Source organism: Palaemon carinicauda, chromosome 4 (assembly GCF_036898095.1).
Source record: "Palaemon carinicauda isolate YSFRI2023 chromosome 4, ASM3689809v2, whole genome shotgun sequence".
NCBI classification, from domain to species: Eukaryota; Metazoa; Arthropoda; class Malacostraca; order Decapoda; family Palaemonidae; genus Palaemon; species Palaemon carinicauda.
The window spans coordinates 62,331,893-62,354,392 of NC_090728.1; the positions used below are offsets into that span (position 1 = coordinate 62,331,893).

The 22,500-nt window shown below is 32.3% G+C and overlaps 2 protein-coding genes across 2 annotated transcripts in view; one reads left to right on the plus strand and one right to left on the minus strand.

Annotated features, from left to right (window-relative positions):
- LOC137639455 (dentin matrix acidic phosphoprotein 1-like) overlaps positions 1 to 19,270 on the minus strand; it is a 59,500-nt gene extending 40,230 nt beyond the window's left edge. Inside the window, exon 1 of the mRNA XM_068371728.1 lies at positions 19,227 to 19,270. Within this exon, the coding sequence (XP_068227829.1) occupies positions 19,227 to 19,270 (44 nt within the window). The remainder of the gene's footprint in view (positions 1 to 19,226) is intronic.
- A 201-nt stretch (positions 19,271 to 19,471) lies between these two features.
- LOC137639456 (17S U2 SnRNP complex component HTATSF1-like) overlaps positions 19,472 to 22,500 on the plus strand; it is a 55,828-nt gene continuing 52,799 nt past the window's right edge. Inside the window, exons 1-2 of the mRNA XM_068371729.1 lie at positions 19,472 to 19,537; positions 19,723 to 20,336. Coding sequence (XP_068227830.1) covers positions 19,472 to 19,537; positions 19,723 to 20,336 — 680 coding nt within the window. The remainder of the gene's footprint in view (positions 19,538 to 19,722; positions 20,337 to 22,500) is intronic.

The following is a 22,500-nucleotide window of genomic DNA, read 5'->3' on the forward strand; positions in this document are numbered from 1 at the left end:
ATATATATATATATATATCTATATCTATATCTATATATATATATATATATATATATATATCGTCAGGTTATCCAACTTTTTTTATTAATTTACAATGGCTCTAATTCATTCTACACAAGACTAGTTTAGTGTACCTGAGATATAAACGTATGAAATAAAAGGTAGTAAATGCATGAAATTTAAGTTTTATAAAAGGCTATCAAAGAATTATTTTCCAGATATATGAAAAAAAACTTTAAAAAACGAATTTATTAAAGATCTTACATTTTAGCATAATATTCTATGTTAACATTTATACAGAGATATATTATGCTTGAGAATTGATATAAAAACTTATATCTCTCCACCACACATTGCAAAATTAATTAACTTATTTTCTAAAGTAAAGAAAATTTGGCATCCATTTCATTTTAAGAAATCTTTAGAAAAGAAATACAAGAAAAGGTTACATCCTGCTGCAGATGTTCAAATAAAAAGCATAATTTATTCACAGCTTGATATTTGAAAATCAAACAATTGACTCATACAATTGTTATAATGCTTCTGATTTTTATTTGATTTCTGTATTTCAAATTTTAAATTCAGCCTTTACTAGAGTATTATTATTGGGTCCTTTTACTGGCCAAGCAATACTAGATTTTATCCCTCTCTCTGGTTACGGCTCAATACAATTATTATAATGTTTCTGATTTTCATTTGATTTATGTATTTTAAATTCAGCTTTACTAGAGTATCATTATTGGGTCCTTTTACTGGCCAAGTAATACTAGATTTGATCCCTCTCTCTGGTTACGGCTCAATACAATTATTATAATGTTTCTGATTTTCATTTGATTTCTGTATTTTAAATTCAGCCTTTACTAGAGTATTATTATTGGGTCCTTTTACTGGACAAGCAATACTAGATTTGATCTCTCTCCCTGGTTACGGCTCATTTTTCTTTGCCTAAACGTTCTGGCAGGCTTTGTCTGCAGGTATATTAGATAGTAATGATTTTATGCGATCATCCCTTGTCTGATAAGAAGAAAGTATAAAGGATAAATATTTCATCAATCTTCTCAGATAACATTAATATTACCTTCAAGATGATTTAATTGAATTAGTCTTGTTTTTATAGTTATATTTACATAGGTTCCATTTTCCATGCAATACTATGTATTAAAGAAAGCTAATTCAAACATAACTATGAATACTATATATGCTAATTATATATTTGTTTACCCTAACTCTATCTCGAATAAATAGACTGGTGGCCTGTTGGTAATGTCCTTGTCTGGTGATTGCCAGACTGGGGTTCGAGTCCCGCTCAAACTCGTTAGCTCCTTTGGTCGTTGCAACCTCACCATCCTTGAGAGCCAAGGATGAGGGGTTTGGGGGAGCCTTTTAGGTCTATCTGCTGAGTCTTCAGCAGCCATTGCCTGGCCCTCCTTGGTCCTAGCTTGGGTGGAAAGGAGGCTTGGATGCTAATCATATGTAATATGGTCAGTCTCTAGGACATTGTCCTGCTTCATAGGGCAATGGCATTGTCCTTTACCCCTGCTATTCTTGAGCGGCCTTTAAACCTTCAAATAGTTCCTCTTGTATAAATAAAATAACCGACAATTTATAAAAAATAGATTTTATTGAGCTTTCGAAGTGATCATCTGCCTTCCTTTTCAGGAAAAAAAAAATGGATTTATGATTTCAGAGGATTTTGCACATATTATAATTAGCAAAACATAAAATTACTCGGGTAAGACCTGTTCATTATCAGGAACAACTCATTTGTTCTCTTGGAGCAATAACTAAACTTTTAATGTTCTACTGCAAAGAAGTCCTATTTAGGATTTCAGAGGATTTCGTACTGATTGCAATTGGCAGAACATAATAATATTCGAGTAGGATCTGTTCATTATCACTAAATACTCGTTTTCCTCTTAACTTTACAAGTCTTGGAGTAATAACTAAAACTCTTTATGTTCTACGGCAAAGAAATCCTATTTAGGATTTCAGAGGATTTCGTACTGATTGCAATTAGCAGAACATAAGAATATTCGGGTAGGATCTGTTCATTATCACTAACTACTCTTTTTTCCTCTTAACTTTACAAGTCTTGGAGTAATAACTAAGACTCTTTATGTTCTACAGCAAAGAAGTCCTATTTAGGATTTCAGAGGATTTCGTACTGATTGTAATTAGCAGAACATAAGAATATTCGGGTAGGATCTGTTCATTATCACTAACTACTCTTTTTTTCCTCTTAACTTTACAAGTCTTGGAGTAATAACTAAAACTCTTTATGTTCTACGGCAAAGAAATCCTATTTAGGATTTAAGAGGATTTCGTACTGATTGCAATTAGCAGAACATAAGAACATTCGGGTAGGATCTGTTCATTATCACTAACTACTCTTTTTTCCTCTTAACTTTACAAGTCTTGGAGTAATAACTAAAACTTTTAATTTTCTACAGCAAAGAAATCCTATTTAGGATTTCAAAGGATTTCGCACTGATTACAATTAGCAGAACATAAAAATACTCCGGTAGGATCTGTTCATTATCACTAACTACTCTTTTCCCTCTTAACCTGAAAAAAAAAGAAAAAAAAGCTGCCGACGAAAAAGCGTAGCAAAGAAAAATGAGAATCCATTGATGCTTCCAAAGTTTGCAAAGACTCAGCACTTAATGTCATTTGACCATGGCATCAAAGAAGAGAAAAGCGTTTGTTTATAAAAAAGGAACACTTTAAAGATTTGACTGGATGTTGATTGGATGTCTTTCATGGTAAACTCTGGTAAACAATTCTCGGCTCTCCAATTGCGAGTCGAAATGAAGTCAAAGTTCTAACAAAAGGGATGGAATTGGTGTAATGTCCTTCAAGTTCCAAGTTCCCTGGTCCCTTCTTAATGAAAAGGCTCTTGACAATTAACTTTAGCGAAGGGTAACTTTATATGCATTTGTAAAGGTTGTGCATCTCGTCCATTTCAAATTGAATCCTTTCCATCTTTTGTTTCGGTGGCAGTCACAGAAATAATTGTTGGAAATAGTTGAGAAAAAAAATAATAATTTTAAAAGTTAGCAATAAAAAAACCGGTAATTGTCTGGCAACATTTATTCCAGGATTGTTACCGTTTAAAAAACGGATATATTGAAGTAAAGGAGTGATATTACGATCACCAACCTGTAAAAAATAATAACAAAGTAAAGTAAAATTACGTTCTCCTCTATTTTACTAAAATACCGACAAGAACAGATTATTTTTACGGAGAATTTCCGATTAAAATTATGGTTTTTTTTCTAAGTGTTCTTTGTGATCAAATTTTCTTTTGGAGCAATAACTAAACTTTTAATGTTCTACTGCAAAGAAATCCTGTTTAGGATTTCATAGGATTTTGTACTGATTACAATTAGCGAAACAAGAATATTCGGGTAGGATCTGTTCATTATCCCTAACTAGTCTTATTCCCTCTTAACTTTAAAAAAAAATACAGGAAAAAGCGTAGGAAAGAAAAATGAGATTTCATTGATGCGTCCAAAGTTCGCGAAGAGTCTGCACTTAATGTCATTTGACCATGGCATCAAAGAACTGAAAATGGTTTGTTTGTCTTGGAGTAATAACTAAAACTCTTCATGTTCTCCTACAAAGAAATCCTATTTAGGATTTCAAAGGATTTTGCACTGATTACAATTAGCAGATCATAAGAATATTCGGGTAGGATCTGTTCATTATCACTAACTACTCTTTTTTCCTCTTAACTTTACAAGTCTTGGAGTAATAACTAGAACTCTTCATGTCCTACTGCAAACAAATCCTATTTAGGATTTTAAAGGATTTCGCACTGCTTGCAATTAACAGAACATAAGAATATTCGGGTAGGATCTGTTCATTATCACTAACTACTCTTTTTTTCCTCTTAACTTGAATGAAAAAAAAAAAAAAAAAAAAAAAAGCCTTTCGACGAAAAAGCGTAGCAAAGAAAAAAAGAGTTTTCATTGATGCTTCCAAAGTTCGCGAAGAGTCAGCCCTTAATGTCATTTGACCATGGCATCAAAGAACTGAAAATGGTTTCTTTGTCTTAGAGTAATAACTAAAACTCTTTATGTTCTACTGCAAAGAAATCCTATTTAGGATTTCCGAGGATTTCGTACTGATTGCAATTAGCAGTACATAAGAATATTCGGGTAGGATCTGTTCATTATCGCTAAGTACTCTTTTTTCCCTCTTAACTTAAAAAAAAAAAAAAAAAAAAAAAGGCTTTCGACGAAAAAGCATAGCAAAGAAAAAAGAGATTTCATTGATGCTTCCAAAGTTCGCAAAGAGTCTGCACTTAATGTCATTTGACCATGACATCAAAGAACTGAAAAACGTTTGTTTATAAAAAAGGAACACTTTAAAGATTTGACTGGATGTTGATTGGATGTCTTTCATGGTAAACTCTGGTAAACAATTCTCGGCTCTTCAATTGCGAGTCGAAATGAAGTCAAAGTTCTAACAAAAGGGATGGAATTGGTGTAATGTCCTTCAAGTTCCAAGTTCTCTGGTCTCTTCTTGATGAAAAGGCTCTTGACAATTAACTTTAGCGAAGGGTAACTTTATATGCATTTCTAAAGGTTGTGCATCTCGTCCATTTCAAATTGAATACTTTTCATCTTTTGTTTAGGCGACCGTCACAGAAATAATTGTTGGGAATAGTTGAGAAAAAAAAATCAACAATATTGAATATTTGCAATATAAAAAACTTTAATGTCTGGAAAAAAATTTTTCAGGGATTCTTACTCCAATGATTATGAATATATACGCCTTCTGAAGTACACACAAGATAGCAATGTCTCACGTTCAAACACACCAATGATTCGAGCTCACACATACACGCTCGAAGTATGATCACATCTGGGTAAATTAAAAATAACGTTCTTCACACCAAATACTTTGCATTACTTCACTTACTTCACGAAGAAATACTTGAGCGAAGTCCAATGATATTACGGTCACCAATCCATAAAAGAAAATAACAAATTAAGGTAAAATTACGGTCTTCTGTATCTTACTGAAATACGGTTGAGGACAATATATTTTTACGGAGAATTTCCGATTAAAATTACGGTTTTTTTCTAAGTTTTTTATGATCAAATGTTCTCCTGGAGTAAAAACTAAACTTTTAATGTTCTACTGCAAAGAACTCCTATTTAGGATTTCAGAGGATTTTGCACTGATTGCAATTAGCAGGACATGAAGCCTCTTTGACACTTGCACGCATTTGTGGCACGCATTGTTACGCCTTTTGTCGTGAACGGTGCGTGGCATGCGTGCCATGCGTGGCGAGAATTTTGAAATGTTCAAAATTTGTGGCACGCATTGTCACGACAAAATTGGCGTGAACTAGTCGTGAATGATGCGCGAACTGGAGTGAACGCGTCGTGAACAGTGCGGGACGATGCGGGAGGATGCGTGCCAGTGCGTGGCAATTAAATCAATGGATTTATCCCTACTGAGGGACGATGCGGGAGGATGCGTGCCAGTGCGTGGCAATTAAATCAATGGATTTGTCCCTACTTCCTCATAATCATCAAAGAAAAAATCTGTATAATGATAATATATTCTTTTACCTCTCCCCTTTCCTTATTTAATTGAGAGAGAGAGAGAGAGAGAGAGAGAGAGAGAGAGAGAGAGAGAGAGAGAGAGAGAGAGAGATTATTGATTTTATAGCACAAAAAGAGGACAAGTTCTTTAATCCCTTCATGAGCAGATATATTTTCTTCATTTTGCATGTGGTTTATTGAATGTGTATGCACACACACAAACATATATATATATATATATATATATATATATATATATATATATATATATATATATATATATATATATATATATATATATATATATATATATATATATATATATATAAACAAACAGAAAAAGTTACAAAACTGAAAAAAAGTTTACAACTGCCATCTAAATAAAGGCAACTAAATAAATTTACCCTGGCGAGAGACTTCAATGCTCACAGGGCACCTAACCAACCTAATATTTTTAGAGATAATATCTTTTCTGCCTCAGTTTCAATGATATTAGTTCACAAACGATACAACAAAACTAATGAATGGAATAGTCATCTTTCAATTAAATTCTAAGATAATGTAAAGTGGGTTCCAAATATCTGATCACCATATAACTGGCCTAAAATATTATTTTTTCAGTAAATTATAAAGCTTAAAAATTATTCAAACCAGTCAATTACCTATAATAATAATTAAATAATAAAATATATACTAAATAGAAGTATAATTGTTGCAAATATCTATAAAGATAACCCACACATTAATACAGGGGATATTAATCAAAGATTAGCAAAAGAATACGCTTTTGATAAAAATTATGTAGGAAGCCCCGTCTTTATATATGATTTGGCCAGGTCGTGAACTGGAGTGAACGATGTGTGAACGATGCGGAATGATGCGGAAAGATGCGGAAAGATGAGTGAACGTAACGTGAACTTGTCGTGAACTAGTCGTGCCAATTCGTGCCTTGTCGTGAACATGGCGTGAACGTGTCGTGAACTATGCTTGAACGTGTCGGGAACTTGTCGTGAACAGTGCGGGAACCTCCCAGTGCGTGCCACAAAAGTGGCACGCACTGGCACGCATTTTACGTGCTAGTGCGTGCCAGAAATGCGTGCAAGTGTCAGGGGGGCTTAAGAATATTCGGGTAGGATCTGTTCATTATCACTAACTACTCTTTTTCCCTCTTAACTTTAAAAAAAAAAAGAATACTCGATAATACTCAGTTAAGACCTGTTCATTATCACTAACTACTCTTTTCCCTCTTAACTTCAAAAAAAAGGCTTTCGACGAAAAAGCATAGCAAAGAAAAAAAGAGATTTCATTGATGCTTCCAAAGTTCGCGAAGAGTCTCCACCTAATGTCATTTGACCATGGCATCAAAGAAGAGAAAAGGTTTTGTTTTATAAAAAAGGAACACTTTAAAGATTTGACTGGATGTTGATTGGATGTCTTTCATGGTATACTCTGGTAAACAATTCTCGGCTCTCCAATTGCGAGTCCAAATGAAGTCAAAGTTCTAACAAAAGGGATGGAATTGGTGTAATGTCCTTCAAGTTCCAAGTTCCCTGGTCTCTTCTTAATGAAAAGGCTCTTGACAATTAACTTTAGCGAAGGGTAACTTTATATGCATTTGTAAAGGTTGTGCATCTCGTCCATTTCAAATTGAATCCTTTCCATCTTTTGTTTCGACGACCGACATAGAAATAATTGTTGGAAATAGTTGAGAAAAAAACACATTTACTGAGATCTTTCAGATTTAAAGGTTATAAGACCACTCATGAATGGCAGGGGCAAGGGACAGTGACACTGCCCTATCAAGCAGGACAATGCCCTAGAGACTGGCCATATGCAGATATGATCAGCACCCAAGCCCCCTTTCCACCTAAGGTAGGACCAAAGAGGGCCAAGTAATGTCTGCTGAGGACTAAGCACATAAACATATAGGTTCCTCCAAGCCCCCTATCCTTGGCTCACAAGGATGGTGAGGTTGCAGTGACCAAAGGAGCTAACGAGTTTGGGTGGGACTTGAACCCCCGTTTTGCGTTCACCAGTCAGGGACGCCACCACATTGGCCACCACAACCCTCATAGAATCAAATTGTATTAAAATTATGTCCAAAATGCTAGGAAAGGTTATACAATTTAAAATCGTTAAATTATAATAAATCCAAAGTTTTAGATTGGAGTCACAACTTAATGACCATAATGTATTGATTGAAATGACAAATCTCTTCTCCATCATAAACTAATAAATTCATTCATCAATTTTCTAGTCACCATAGAAAAAAAAAAATTAAAACTCTTACAATATTTATACTAAGGTTCATATTTTGGGGATATTTCTTTTTTCCGGGAATAATCACCAGTAATACTCACTATTTCATATTTTCTTTAACCTAGTACCTACTCTAGTGAACAGCTAAATCAATTTTAAAATTTGAAATTGAAGGGAAAACTCTTTTCAATAAATGTCTAGTCCAAAATGAATATATTGTTGGAACGATAGGAAAGTATCCTTAAGAGCAATTCTAGGGGAATAGTTTCGAAGTTCGAAGGTAACTTTACTTAGGAAATTCAAAAGTATTTTATGCAACGACCTATTTACTAAAGAAATAATATTTCATCGCGTAATATTCAGAGATTTCCGATTTACGGCAATTTAATCCTATATAAGATAGTTCTTTGGCTGTCTTGTCAAATGTTTAATGTATTGTACTGTCCAATTTTTTATTTATTATCCTGTCAATTTTTAATGGATTGTCCTGTCAAATGTTTAATGTACTGTTCTGGTAAATATATATATATATATATATATATATATATATATATATATATATATATGTGTGTGTATGTATACATATATATATATATATATATATATATATATATATATATATATATATATATATATATATATATACATGCATATATAAATTTATATATATATATATATATATATATATATATATATATATATATATATATATATATATATATATATATATATATATATATACATATATATATATATATATATATATATATATATATATATATATATATATATGTATATCTATCTATATATATAAATATATATATATATATATATATATATATATATATATATATATATATATATCAAATATCTAAACAATCCGAAATCAACGACCGTTGAAATATCTATTCCTTTTATCTCGATTTAAGATAAAATATCCATTTTATCTTTACCCCCCCCCCCCTCTCTCTCTCTCTCTCTCTCTCTCTCTCTCTCTCTCTCTCTCTCTCTCTGAAAGCCAAAATTTTTTAAACATCTCGTTGACCTTAATTTTAACTTTGGTCTCCTTTTTTACTCAGTTTGCTATCAAAACAGACAGCTGGCAAACACTTGCATCTTGGTTAAAAGTTGCTTGAGACTTTTTTTTTTTTTTTTGCGCAAACCAGCTTCTCTGTCACATGGGTAAGTGCAATAACTAAAACTTTGCTGACTTGCGTTAGATTTATTGGCAATGCCTAATTGGAAAATTTTTATTCAATGCTATTTTTATTAGATCTATTTAAAAATGTCTTCATATGTTACCTTTAAGCTTTAGATCTGAACGATTAGAAAAAAAATATATTACGAAATTATAGCGTAGTGAAAAGTAATGTGATCCTGATTAAAACTATCTTTTTACATTATCCCTTAATGGAAACTTTTTTTAATTTTATTTTCATTGTATCTGTCATAAAACCTTTTCTTTTATTAGCCTAAAACTTTATAATTGAGCAATTGAAAAATAGGATTAGGAAATTATAGCGTATTAAAACGTAATGTGACCTTTATTAAAACTATCTTTTTAAATTTTCCTTTATTGGAAACTTTTTAATTATTGTTTTTCATTGTATCTTTCTTAAAATGTTTTCGTTTGTTAGCCTAAAACTTTATAATGGAACAAATAGAAAATAGGAAATGGAAATTATAATGTATCGAAAAGTAATGTGATCTTAATAGTTTATATATTAATATATTTTCACTTATTGAAAACTTTTGATTCATTGAATTATTTTATTACAGCTTCTGGAACTTCTTTAATTTCTTGGGACTAAAACTTTATAAATTAACGATTAGGAAATTATGGCTTATTGAAAAGTAACGTGATCATGATTAAAACTATGTTATCATAATCAAAACGAAAATTTCAATCTTTTAATCATACATATTAATTTTTATAGTACAATTTATTGGTATATTGTTAAGTAGAATGGAAAAAAATGGAGAATAAGAATTATATGTGACGGAAAGTACAATATAATTCTTAATAAAAAATAAAAGAAGCAAAATCATTAGAGTTCAGTTGCTTCGTAAAAAAAGATGAACACGAGTGGATATAAAAGAGTATTAGTAAGGTAATAAATAATTAAAAAATAGAAAAAAAAGTCAGTAACATAATAGAGGGTGAGATAATTGAAGCAAAATAAATAGAGCTTCGGGGCAAAGGAAATATTGTTTTACAAGTAGATACAAACAAACAATGTAGAAGTAAAGGTAAAATCTCTATTTAGGGAATTTTAGCACAAAACAAAATCTAATTACAGAATTGTTATTCAGGCAATGTGGGGAGTTCTGAGAGTACAAGCTAGCAATTAAAAGTTGAGAGCAATTACAAGTTCTAATGACGGAAGTGGAGTGTATGTTACAGTATTTAAGCTGGGATGTGAAGGGTATTGATGTGAATGTGGATTTAAAACATCTTTTTTTTATGAACCTATGGTTATTCAAAGTAGGAATGTGATGGGTATTGATGTGAATGTGTATTTAAAACAAACTTTTTTATATATCTATGGGTATTCAAAGAAAGGATGTGAAGGGTATTGAGGTGAATGTGGATTTAAAGCAAGCTTTTTTTTTTTGTATGTACCTATGGCTATTCAAAGCAGGGTTGTGAAGGGTATTGATGTGAATGTGGATTTAAAGCAAGCTTTTTTGTATGTACATAAGGCTATTCAAAGCAGGGTTGTGAAGGGTATTGATGTAAATGTGGATTTAAAGCAAGCTTTTTTGTATGTACCTATGGCTATTCAAAGCAGGGTTGTGAAGGGTATTGAGGTGAATGTGGATTCAAAGCAAGCTTTTTTGTATGTACCTATGGCTATTCAAAGCAGGGTTGTGAAGGGTATTGATGTGAATGTGGATTTAAAGCAAGCTTTTTTGTATGTACCTATGGCTATTCAAAGCAGGAATGTGAAGGGTATTGATGTAAATGTGGATTTAAAGCAAGCTTTTTTGTATGTACATATGGCTATTCAAAGCAGGGTTGTGAAGGGTATTGATGTGAATGTGGATTTAAAACATCTTTTTTTTTGTATTTACCTATGGCTATTCAAAGCACGGTTGTGAAGGGTATTGATGTGAATGTGGATTTAAAACAAACCTTTTTGTATGTACCTATGGCTATTCAAAGCAGGGTTGTGAAGGGTATTGATGTGAATGTGGATTTAAAGCAATCTTTTTTGTATTTACCTATGGCTATTCAAAGCAGGGTGGTGAAGGGTATTGATGTGAATGTGGATTTAAAACAAGCTTTTTTGTATTTACCTATGGCTATTCAAAGCATGGGTGTGAAGGGTATTGATGTGAATATGGATTTAAAACAAGCTTTTTTGTATTTACCTATGGCTATTAAAAGCATGGATGTGAAGGGTATTGATGTGAATGTGGATTTAAAACAAGCTTTTTTGTATTTACCTATGGCTATTCAAAGCATGGGTGTGAAGGGTATTGATGTGAATGTGGATTTAAAACAAGCTTTTTTGTATTTACCTATGGCTATTCAAAGCATGGGTGTGAAGGGTATTGATGTGAATGTGGATTTATAACAAGCTTTTTTGTATTTACCTATGGCTATTCAAAGCATGGGTGTGAAGGGTATTGATGTGAATATGGATTTAAAACAAGCTTTTTTGTATTTACCTATGGCTATTAAAAGCATGGATGTGAAGGGTATTGATGTGAATGTGGATTTAAAACAAGCTTTTTTGTATTTACCTATGGCTATTCAAAGCATGGATGTGAAGGGTATTGATGTGAATATGGATTTAAAACAAGCTTTTTTGTATTTACCTATGGCTATTCAAAGCATGGATGTGAAGGGTATTGATGTGAATGTGGATTTAAAACAAGCTTTTTTTGTATTTACCTATGGCTATTCAAAGCATGGATGTGAAGGGTATTGATGTGAATATGGATTTGAAACAAGCTTTTTTGTATTTACCTATGGCTATTCAAAGCATGGATGTGAAGGGTATTGATGTGAATGTGGATTTAAAACAAGCTTTTTTTGTATTTACCTATGGCTATTCAAAGCATGGATGTGAAGGGTATTGATATGAATATGGATTTAAAACAAGCTTTTTTGTATGTACCTATGGCTATTCAAAGCATGGATGTGAAGGGTATTGATGTGAATGTGGATTTAAAGCAAGCTTTTTTGTTTGTACATATGTCTATTCAAAGCATGGGTGTGATGATTATTGATGTGAATGTGGATTTAAAACATCTTTTTTTTTTATGTACCTTTGGCTATTCAACATATTTATGGGCGATATGAAACGATAGGTCTTGGAAAGAAAATTTAGTTTTGACCAAAAAATATCGTACATAAAATTTATTACAGATATTTAGAATGGTTGATCTTAGTGAATATGATCATACTTCTTGTAGTATGGAAAGACAAACTACAGAAGGAAGTCTGATCATTTGAAAGTCTTTGCAATTGGAGAAATTCAAGTGTAAATATGAGTAACATTAGGGTAATGGAGTAAATAAATGGACTGACTTGGAAAATAAATAGGCCGGATATATTTCTCAAAAGCAAATTTGTAATCAAGAATCACACATAGAATTTTGAGTAAGTTGTTTATAAAGATATATAGATATGTATAAATAGATAAACACACACACACATACACATACATATATATATATATATATATATATATATATATATATATATATATATATATATATATATATATATATATATATATATATATATATATATATATATATATATATATTTATATATATAATATGTATATATATAAATATATATATATATATATATATATATATATATATATATATATATATATATATACATATATATATATATATATATATATATATATATATATATATATATATATACATATGTATATATATATATGAACATATATCACAAGCACACGTGATTTTAATTAATGTAAATATCACCCACGAATGGCATTTAATACTGAATTCTATCTTGGGAATATATATCCACTTGGAATTCATTTTATGGTAACAGCTTCTGGCCGGGTGGAGATTCGAACCACCACCTGTGCGGCTGGAAACTATGCTGGCAGGGACACTATCGACTGAGCTATCAAGAGAGACTCTCTTGATAGCTCAGTCGATAGTGTCCTGCCGGGTGGAGATTCGAACCACCACCTGTGCGGCTGGAAACTATGCTGGCAGGGACACTATCGACTGAGCTATCAAGAGAGACTCTCTCGATAGCTCAGTCGATAGTGTTTCCAGCCGCACAGGTGGTGGTTCGAATCTCCACCCGGCCAGAAGCTGTTACCATAAAATGAATTCCAAGTGGATATATATTCCCAAGATAGAATTCGGTATTAAATGCCATTCGTGGGTGATATTTACATTATATATATATATATATATATATATATATATATATATATATATATATATATATATATATATATATATATATATATATATATATGTGTATATATATATATATATATATATATATATATATATATATATATATATACACATATATATATATACATATAATCTGAAGAGTATCTCAGTAATTGCTGTTTCTCGACAGAAGCTCAAAATCTGTCAACACACCTAAAATAAATCCTTGCTGCAGCAAACCAAGGTACCTAAATGATACAACTACTAGAAAAAGGTTGCACCTAATCTTCGGAGTTTGAAACTCTTCTTCCAAAACTTATTTACGTATGTCTCTTGGTTCCAAGATCTAATTAAAGAACCTTCAAGCAAAAAAAAAAAATCTGTTTATGAGACAGCAAAAAGACAAAGAGAAGTTGGCGTTGCAAAAGTTCAATAAATCTAAGGAAAGTCAGGGAAAGTTTATAATTGGTGTAGTTAAACAATGGCAGGGAGACTTTGGAGGCGAAGATGAGAGATTTTTTCCCAATAGGAATACATACATACATATACCGAGGCACTTGCCCCAATTTGGGGGGTGGGGGGTAGCCGACATAAAAAAAAAAAAAAAAAAAAAAAAAAAAAAAAAAAAAAAAAAAAAAAAAAACGAAAAATAAAAATGGGACCTTACCTTTCTACGTTACAGTGATTCCAATGAACCTTGAGGTTTTGAGAAATTGCTTCATTTTGGGATATTATTATTATTATTATTATTATTATTATTATTATTATTATTATTATTATTATTATTATTATTATTATTATTATTATTACTTGCTTGCTACAACCCTAGTTGGAAAAGCAGGATGCTATAAGCCCAAGGGGCTCCAACAGGGAAAATAGCCCAGTGAGGAATTGAATAAGGTGTCATGGAGACATTGGAATTAAAAAAGAATTTACACTTTGGTGAAATAGAATCATCCACTAATAGAATATTAAATCAATACAAAGCCTTTGTGTTTTTATATTAATTAACAGAAGGCGGAAATGAGAGATTTTTTCACAATAGGAATGATTACATTAAATAAGAAGGTTTGCAATATTATTTTTTTTTTTTCGGATAGAATTAAACAAGCTGTCGTGGAGACATTGGAATTAAAAAAGAATTTACACTTGAGTGAGATGAAATCATAAAAAAAGCAAAAAAAAAAAAAAAATTGAGTATAATGCAAAGCTTTAGTGTTTTTTTTATTAATCAACAGGAGTCAAATATGATAAATAGCTCATTGTTTTAAACATATATTTGCTATTATAACTTAATGCAAATTTTTGTATTTTATATTAATTAACAGAAGGCTAATATGGTAAATAGCTCATTATTTTAAACACATTTTTGTAAATATATATTTAGAATTTTATTTTATTTGTTTTCAACAACAAGATGAATCATATTACCCTTTGTGTTTGTATATTAATCAACAAAAGGCAAATATGATGAATAGCTCATTATCTTAAAGATATTTTTGCAAATATGTATTTAGAACTTTTTTTTTTATTTGTTTTGCAACAAGGAAAATCATATTGGATGATTTAGAGAAATATACGTGACGTGAAAAATCTCGAATTAATTCAGAATATTATTATTATTATTATTATTATTATTATTATTATTATTATTATTATTATTATTATTATTATTACTTGCTAAGCTGCAACCCTAGTTGGAAAAGTAAGATGCTATAAGCCCAGGGGCCCCAACAGGAAAAATAGCCCAGTGAGGAGAGGAAATAAGGAAAACAAAATCTCAAGAACGGTAACACCATTGAAATAAATAATTCCTATATATAAACTATAAAAACTTTAACAAAAAGAAAAGTAAGAGAAATTAGATAGAATGATGTGCCCAAATGTACCCTCAGCATTGACAGTCAAATAAAGAAAAAAAAATTTCTGGAATAAATGTTGCCAGACATTTGCCGTTTTAAAAACGTATATATTGACGTAAAGCTGTTAAATTATGATCACCAACCCATAAAAGATAATAACAAAGTTAGGTAAAATTACGGTCACCTGTGTTTTACTGAAATACAGCTGACAACAGTGTATTTTTACAGAGAATTTCTGACAAAAATTAAGGGTGTTTTTATACAATTTATAGCTCCTCTCGTTTCAATATCTTAGTCATTTGGAGACATTGCTCAAATAATTTCATCATTAAAAACAGCCTTGAGAAAGCTTTATAGGAGAATACCTTAACAGCTTAACTCTTTCCAAAAGATGAGCCACCCTTATTTTCGCTACTGACATTTGCAACTTCAGTGTACTCTGCTGAGCGTATGAACTATGTAAGCGTCTCAGAAGAGATTTTATTTTCTATTTTTTGCCTGTCAGAATGGCGACATATAACTTTTGCGTCAGGAATTTTTAATTCATTGTATCAGAGTTGTCAGAAATATTACACCTCTTTATGCCCATGAATTTTACTCTGTTATAAAAACCGTAATTTTAATCGAAAATTCTCAGTAAGAATATACTGTTCATCAGCCGTTTTTCAGTAAAATACAGGTCACCGTAATTTTACCTTACTTTGTTATTATCTTCTACGGGTTGATGATTGTAATATCACTCCTTTACGTAAATTTATCCCTTTTTAAAGAGGGTAAAAATCCTAGAATAAATGTTGCCCGCCATTTACAGTTTTTTTTTTTTTTAATGTAGATATTTAACAGTGTAAGTCTAAAAACAAGTTGAGATACAAAGATGGAAATCTCATGAAAAATTGCAGCTTTTCATCTTCCCTGACCAGTCCCTGTTGGAAAAAAGTTGACGCACATACACAAACATATACACAAACACAGCTAACAGATCCAATTACAATAAAGTATGTTAATTAAATTATTGTAAATTAAAACTGGAATTTAATCACCTACATTTGCGAAAAGAGTAACTTTGAAGGTGAATGATATTTGGAATAAGTGATATTTATAATTAAATAGGATGTAAACTGATAAGGAATATCACTGCTTGAAAGATTGTAAAATTATAAAATAAGAAGAATGGCAGGCGTAGTGAAAGTTGCAGAGGTGATAGGAGTATCACGACTGAGATGGTGCTGAGGATGAATGGTGGGGAGGGAGGAAGGAGGGCATAGGAGGAACCTGATAGGGGGAGAAGATCGAGAGGCAGGCAGAATATTAGATGAAGAGATAAGGTGAGGGATGATATGGAAAGAAGAGGTTTGGTGGAAGAGGATACCTTTGATAGAAGACATTGAAGAGGGCGCATCAAGCAACAGACCCTTTAATGTAGGGATAACGGTGGGAAAAAAGAAGTTTGGTGGAAGAGGAAGCCTTTGATAGAAGACACTGGAGAGGGCGCATCAGGCAACCGACCCCTAAATGTAGAGATAATGGTGGGAAAGAAGAAGTTAGGTGATTGAGGATGCCTCTGATAGAAGACACTGGAGAAGGCGAACTGGACAACCGACCCTTTAATGTAAGGGATAACGGTGGGAAAGACGAAGTTTGGTGGAAGAGGATGCCTTTGACAGAAGACATTGGAGAGGGCGTATCAGGCAACCGACCCCTTAATGTAGAGATAATGGTGGGAAAGAAGAAGTTTGATGGAAGAGGATGCCTTTGTTAGAAGACACCGTAGAAGGAGCACTAGGCAACCGACAACTTAATGTAGTGGGAAAGAAGACGTTTGGTGGAAGAGGATGCCTTTGTCAGAAGACACTGAAAAAGGCGCACTAGGCAACCGACCCCTTAATGTAGGGGATATCGGTAGAAAGAAGAAGTTTAGTGGAAGAGGATGCCTTTGATAGAAGACACTGGAGAAGGCGAACTAGGCAACCGACCCTTTAATGCATAAATAACGGTGGGAAAGAACGATGTCAACTGACATATACACGTGGCAAATTACTTAGAAGTAAATGTGAAGCTAGACAAGATTCATGGCATTAAAATGAAAAAGTGAGGTGGGAAAAATAAGAACGAGGGCTTTTATCTCAATAAGGTTAAAGGTTGCAAATGCCCACCGGAGAAAGAAAACGCATAAAGGGAATAATGAATCTCTTTAGCTTAAAGGTGAGCTGCTACTCTTAGAAGAAGGTTATAAGGTTAGGTAAACTACACCGAGTAGGTCTTTTTCAAATGAGAATAGAATTATTATTAAAATATCTACTTATCCAGGATGATTAAATTGAAGTTGGGGAAATTTATTAATAAATGATGATTTTAAGTTAGAGAAAGGTAAATTCCTTAAGCACCCACTGTATTTAATCAAATAGATAGCACCTGGTGTATTGCTAATGTGCACATGAATAATATGCATTTATCAGGAAATGAGCCTTTAGTAAAAAGGATCTCGCATCGTTCAAATTAAATAACTAGGAGTTATAGTGTCCTTATGTATATATATATATATATATATATATATATATATATATATATATATATATATATATATATATATATATATTATATATATAACTATATATATATATATATATATATATATATATATATATATATATATATAACTATATATATATATATATATATATATATATATATATATATATATATATATATACATATATATAGACATATATATATATATATATATATATATATATATATATATATATATATATATATATATATATATATATATATATATATATATGTGTGTGTGTGTGTGTGTGTGTGTGTGGGTATATATATATATAAATATATATATATATATATATATATATATATATATATATATATATATATATATATATATATATATATATACATAAACATACACACATTTGTGCGTGTCAGTGTGCATGTGTATACACGTGTTAGGAGTTAGAATATCTGTACATGAATAAAAGTATGTGAGTATTTTCATTTTCTTCTAAAACCGGAAGCTATAGCCTAAATTGAAACGAAGAAATAAACCGAGCATATTGCCATAGGCTGTTCCACATTACGGTATGGTAGCTCAAGACTCTTCTCGACCACTTGGTATAATGAAAAACAGCTTCTCTTTGGTGCTTTAGTTAGATAAGAACACTTTCTTATCTCTCTCTCTCTCTCTCTCTCTCTCTCTCTCTCTCTCTCTCTCTCTCTCTCTCTCTCTCTCTCTCTGTGTGCTTCTTAATTTGTACTTTATTATTCTCATTTTATATTATTTGTTCAGAACAAACTTTAGATAAAGATTATTATTAAGTCAAGAACACATAGATCTGTTTTGCGTTTTCTCTAAATTAATTTTTTTTATATTCATTGATAATCATGAATTAATTCAGATTATTTTTCTTATATTTTAAACTAATATACATAAAAATTTCCTTTCTGTGATAAGTAAAACAATACTAAATGTTTCCTATCCTCTCATAGTGTATGATTCATGGTAAATTTCAAATAAATTCAGATAAATTTTCTAAATTCAATCATTTCGCATAAGAATTTTGTTTCTGTAATGTTTGTACAACTAAATATACTACTTATTAATGCATGGGTCTTACTCATAGATACAGACATTCAACAATACATTAAATATGAATATTAATCTGAGGGGAAGATGGAGATGGTTTGGTCATGTTCTTCGCACTCCCTGAGAGAGGTTAATTCACCAAACATTTAATTGGGGTCCAGAAGACACTAGAAGAGTTAGAAGACCCGGCCTACATGGCTGAGAACCATGAAGCGTGAAGTAGGAGATGATAAACGGAGTAATGATTTAAAAGCTCAAGATAGAGACAACTGGGAAAATCTAACTGAGGCCCTTTGCGTCAATAGACGTTGGAGGAGATGAAGGTGATGATGATGATGATGATGATGAGGATGATGATGATGATGATTGATGTAATTTATAAATACCAATAGAATTACAACTGAGCAAAGAAGAGAAATTAAAGGGCTTTAAATGAAGCACATCCATTTTCCCACCATTTCCAAAATGTCAAGCCTGGGTTCTCTAGCTCTTAGATAATTTATGTGGTCGATTATACCACGAAGCACTTACTGAATTTCACATCTATTACGAACTTTTGAATACCACTGGGTCATAGTCACCTGAAAGTGACCGTCAAGAGATATACACATATTTAACAAATGTCATCAGTAAGAAAATAAGAATTCCTGGATGAGATCATTAGCCAAATCCTAGACAAAAACAGTAGCTGAGTCCTATACAAGAAAAGTACCGAAGTCCCAGACAAGAACAGTAGCGACAAATTTCTAAACAAGAACTGTATTTAAGTTCTAGACATGAATAGTAGCGAAGAAGTCCTGGACAAGAATAATAGCAAAGTCCTCGACAAGAACAGTAGCGAAGTACTAGCCTAGCCAAATCCTAGACAAGTAAAATAGTGAAGTCCTAGACAAGAGCAGTAGTGAACTCCGGGGACAAGAACTGTAGTAAAGAGTACCAGACAAAAACAATAGTGAAGAAATCCTAGACAAGGACAGTAGCAAAGAAGTCCTAGAATAAGAACTGAAGCGGAGTCCTACACAAGAAGAGTAACAAAGTCTTGGACAAGAACACCAGCGAAGAAGTCCTAGACAAGAACAGTAGCAAAGAAGTCCTAGACAAGAACAGTAGTGAAGAAGTCAAAGATAAGAACAGTACTGAAGAAGTCCTAGACAAAAACAGTAGCGAAGAAGTCAAAGACAAGAACAGCAGCGAAGAATTCCTAGACAAGAACATTAGCGAAGAAGTCCTAGACAAGAAGAGTAGAGAAGAAGTAAAAGACAAGAACAGTAGCGAAGAAGTCCTATACAAAAACAGTTTTGAAGTTCTAGACAAGAACAACAGCGAAGAAGTCCTAGACAAGAACAGTAGCAAAGTCCTATACAAAAACAGTATTAAACTCTTAGACACGAACAGTAACGGAAAATTCCTAGACAAGAACAGTACCAGAGAAGTCCTAGACAAGAACAGTAACGGAGATGTCCTAGTCAAGAAGAACAGCGAAGTCCAAGACAAGAAAAGTTGCGAAAAAGTCCTAGCCAAGAACAATAGTGAAGAACTCCTAGACAAGAACAGTAACGAAGAAGTCCTAGACAAGAACAGAACCGACATTCTTAAAACTATAAACTTACATTCTACCTCAGATACGGAACTAAATACCAGGTCAGTTTCAAGCCAAAAAAGAGCATGATTCGGTTTCGAATTGGCGATTACTGACAAGGGCTTTCGACTTTCCAGAGAGTTGATTTGAAGTCCACGAGATAATGAGAGATGAAGAATAATTTCACTCTGGCCACATGGGATAGGAGAGATTATAATTGCTCGGATCCTTGACACACAGAGGAATGTTTAATTATATAACGTAACTTCGGAAAACTACATTTATTATTATTATTATTATTATTATTATTATTATTATTATTATTATTATTATTATTACTTGCTAAGCTACAACCCTAGTTGGAAAAGCAGGATGCCATAAGCCCAGAGGCTCCAAAGGGGAAATAGTCCAGTGAGGAAAGGAAACAAGGAAAAATATAATTTGTAAGGAGAGTAACAACATTAAAATATCTCCTATATAAACCATAAAAAATTTTAACATAACAAGAGGAATATGATTATTATTATTATTATTACTTGCTAAGCTACAACCTTAGTTGGAAAAGCAGGATGCTATAAGCCAAGGGGCTCCAATAGGAAAAATAGTCCAGTGAGGAAAAGAAACAAGGAAAAAAATCCTATAAGTGTAACAAAATTGAAATAGATAGTTCCTATATAAACTACAAAAAATTTAGCAAAACAAGAGGAAGAAAAACAAGACAGAACAGCGTGCCCGAGTGTACCCTCAAGCATTTTTAGTATTCGAATTTTAAAGGTAAAATTATTAGGAATCATGTATCATGTACGGGTAGTTCCTGAGATTATTGAAGAAAATATCTATGTTAAAATTTTGAATAACGAAAATATTTTTTCCATCCTGTTTTCCCGAGGCTTATACAATTCAGTTTTACACTCGACTGAATCTATACCGAAATTCTAGTATAATAATCTTGAATTGGCCTCGGTTATCCAAGCCATGTTCGTTTTGCAAACATTCACACAGAGGCACGTAGGAAAAGAAAGAAATGTCCCTATTTTTATTTTCTTATCCTTTATTGTTTTTTATTTCTTGGTCTTAAATTATCTTAAAACACTTTTGGTATTAAATAATAAATGATCTTGCTTTTGATATTTAAGAGAGACTTACTCATTATGGTTTTGATAGAACCAAGCAGCTTAAATTGGAGCAAATTAATAAAGATAATATAACTTGGTTTTATGCATAGTCAAAGAGATTAATTATACTAAAAAAAGCTCTTAGTTAATTAGTTACTTCAAATTAAACATGTCATATGCCTGTACAAGCCCTTCCCTAAAAGGTAGCTTGTACTTGTGGTAAGGTGTTGTTCAGATTAAACATGCCATATGCCTGAACAAGCTCTTCCCTGTAAATTAGCTTGTACTTGTGGTAAGGTGTTGTTCAGATTAAACATGCCATATGCCTGTACAAGCCCTTCCTTAAAAGCTAGCTTGTACTTATGGTAAGGTGTGGTTCAAATTAAACATATATGCCTGTACAAGCCCTTCCCTAAAAGGTAGCTTGTACTTGTGGTAAGGTGTGGTTCAGATTAAACATGTGAAATGCCTGTACAAGCCCTTCCCTAAATGGTAACTTGTACTTGTGGTAAGTTGTGGTTCAGAATAAGCAAGCCATTTGCCTGTACAAGCCCTTCCCTAAAAGGTAGCTTGTACTTGTGGTAAGGCGTGGTTCAGAAAAGTCAGCCATATGCCTGTACAAGCCCTTCCTTAAAAGTTAGCTTGTACTTATGGTAAGGTGTGGTTCAGATTAAGCATGTCATATGCCTGTACAAGCCCTTCCCTAAAAGGTAGCTTGTACTTGTGGTAAGGTGTGGTTCAGATTAAACATGCCATATGCCTGTACAAGCCCTTCCCTGTAAATTAGCTTGTACTTGTGGTAAGATGTGGTTAGGTTAAGTATGCCATAAGCCTATACAAGCCCTTCCCTGAAAGTTAGCTTGTACTTGTGGTAAGGTGTGGTTCAGAATAAGCAAGCCATATGCCTGTACAAGCCCTCCCCTAAAAGGTAGCATGTACTTGTGGTAAGGTGTGGTTCAGAATAAGCAAGCCACATGCCTGTACAAGCCCTTCCCTAAAAGCTAGCTTGTACTTGTGGTAAGGTGTGGTTCTGATTAAACATGTCATATGTCTGTACAAGCCCTTCCTTAAAAGGTAGCTTGTACTTGTGGTAAGTTGTGGTTCAGAATAA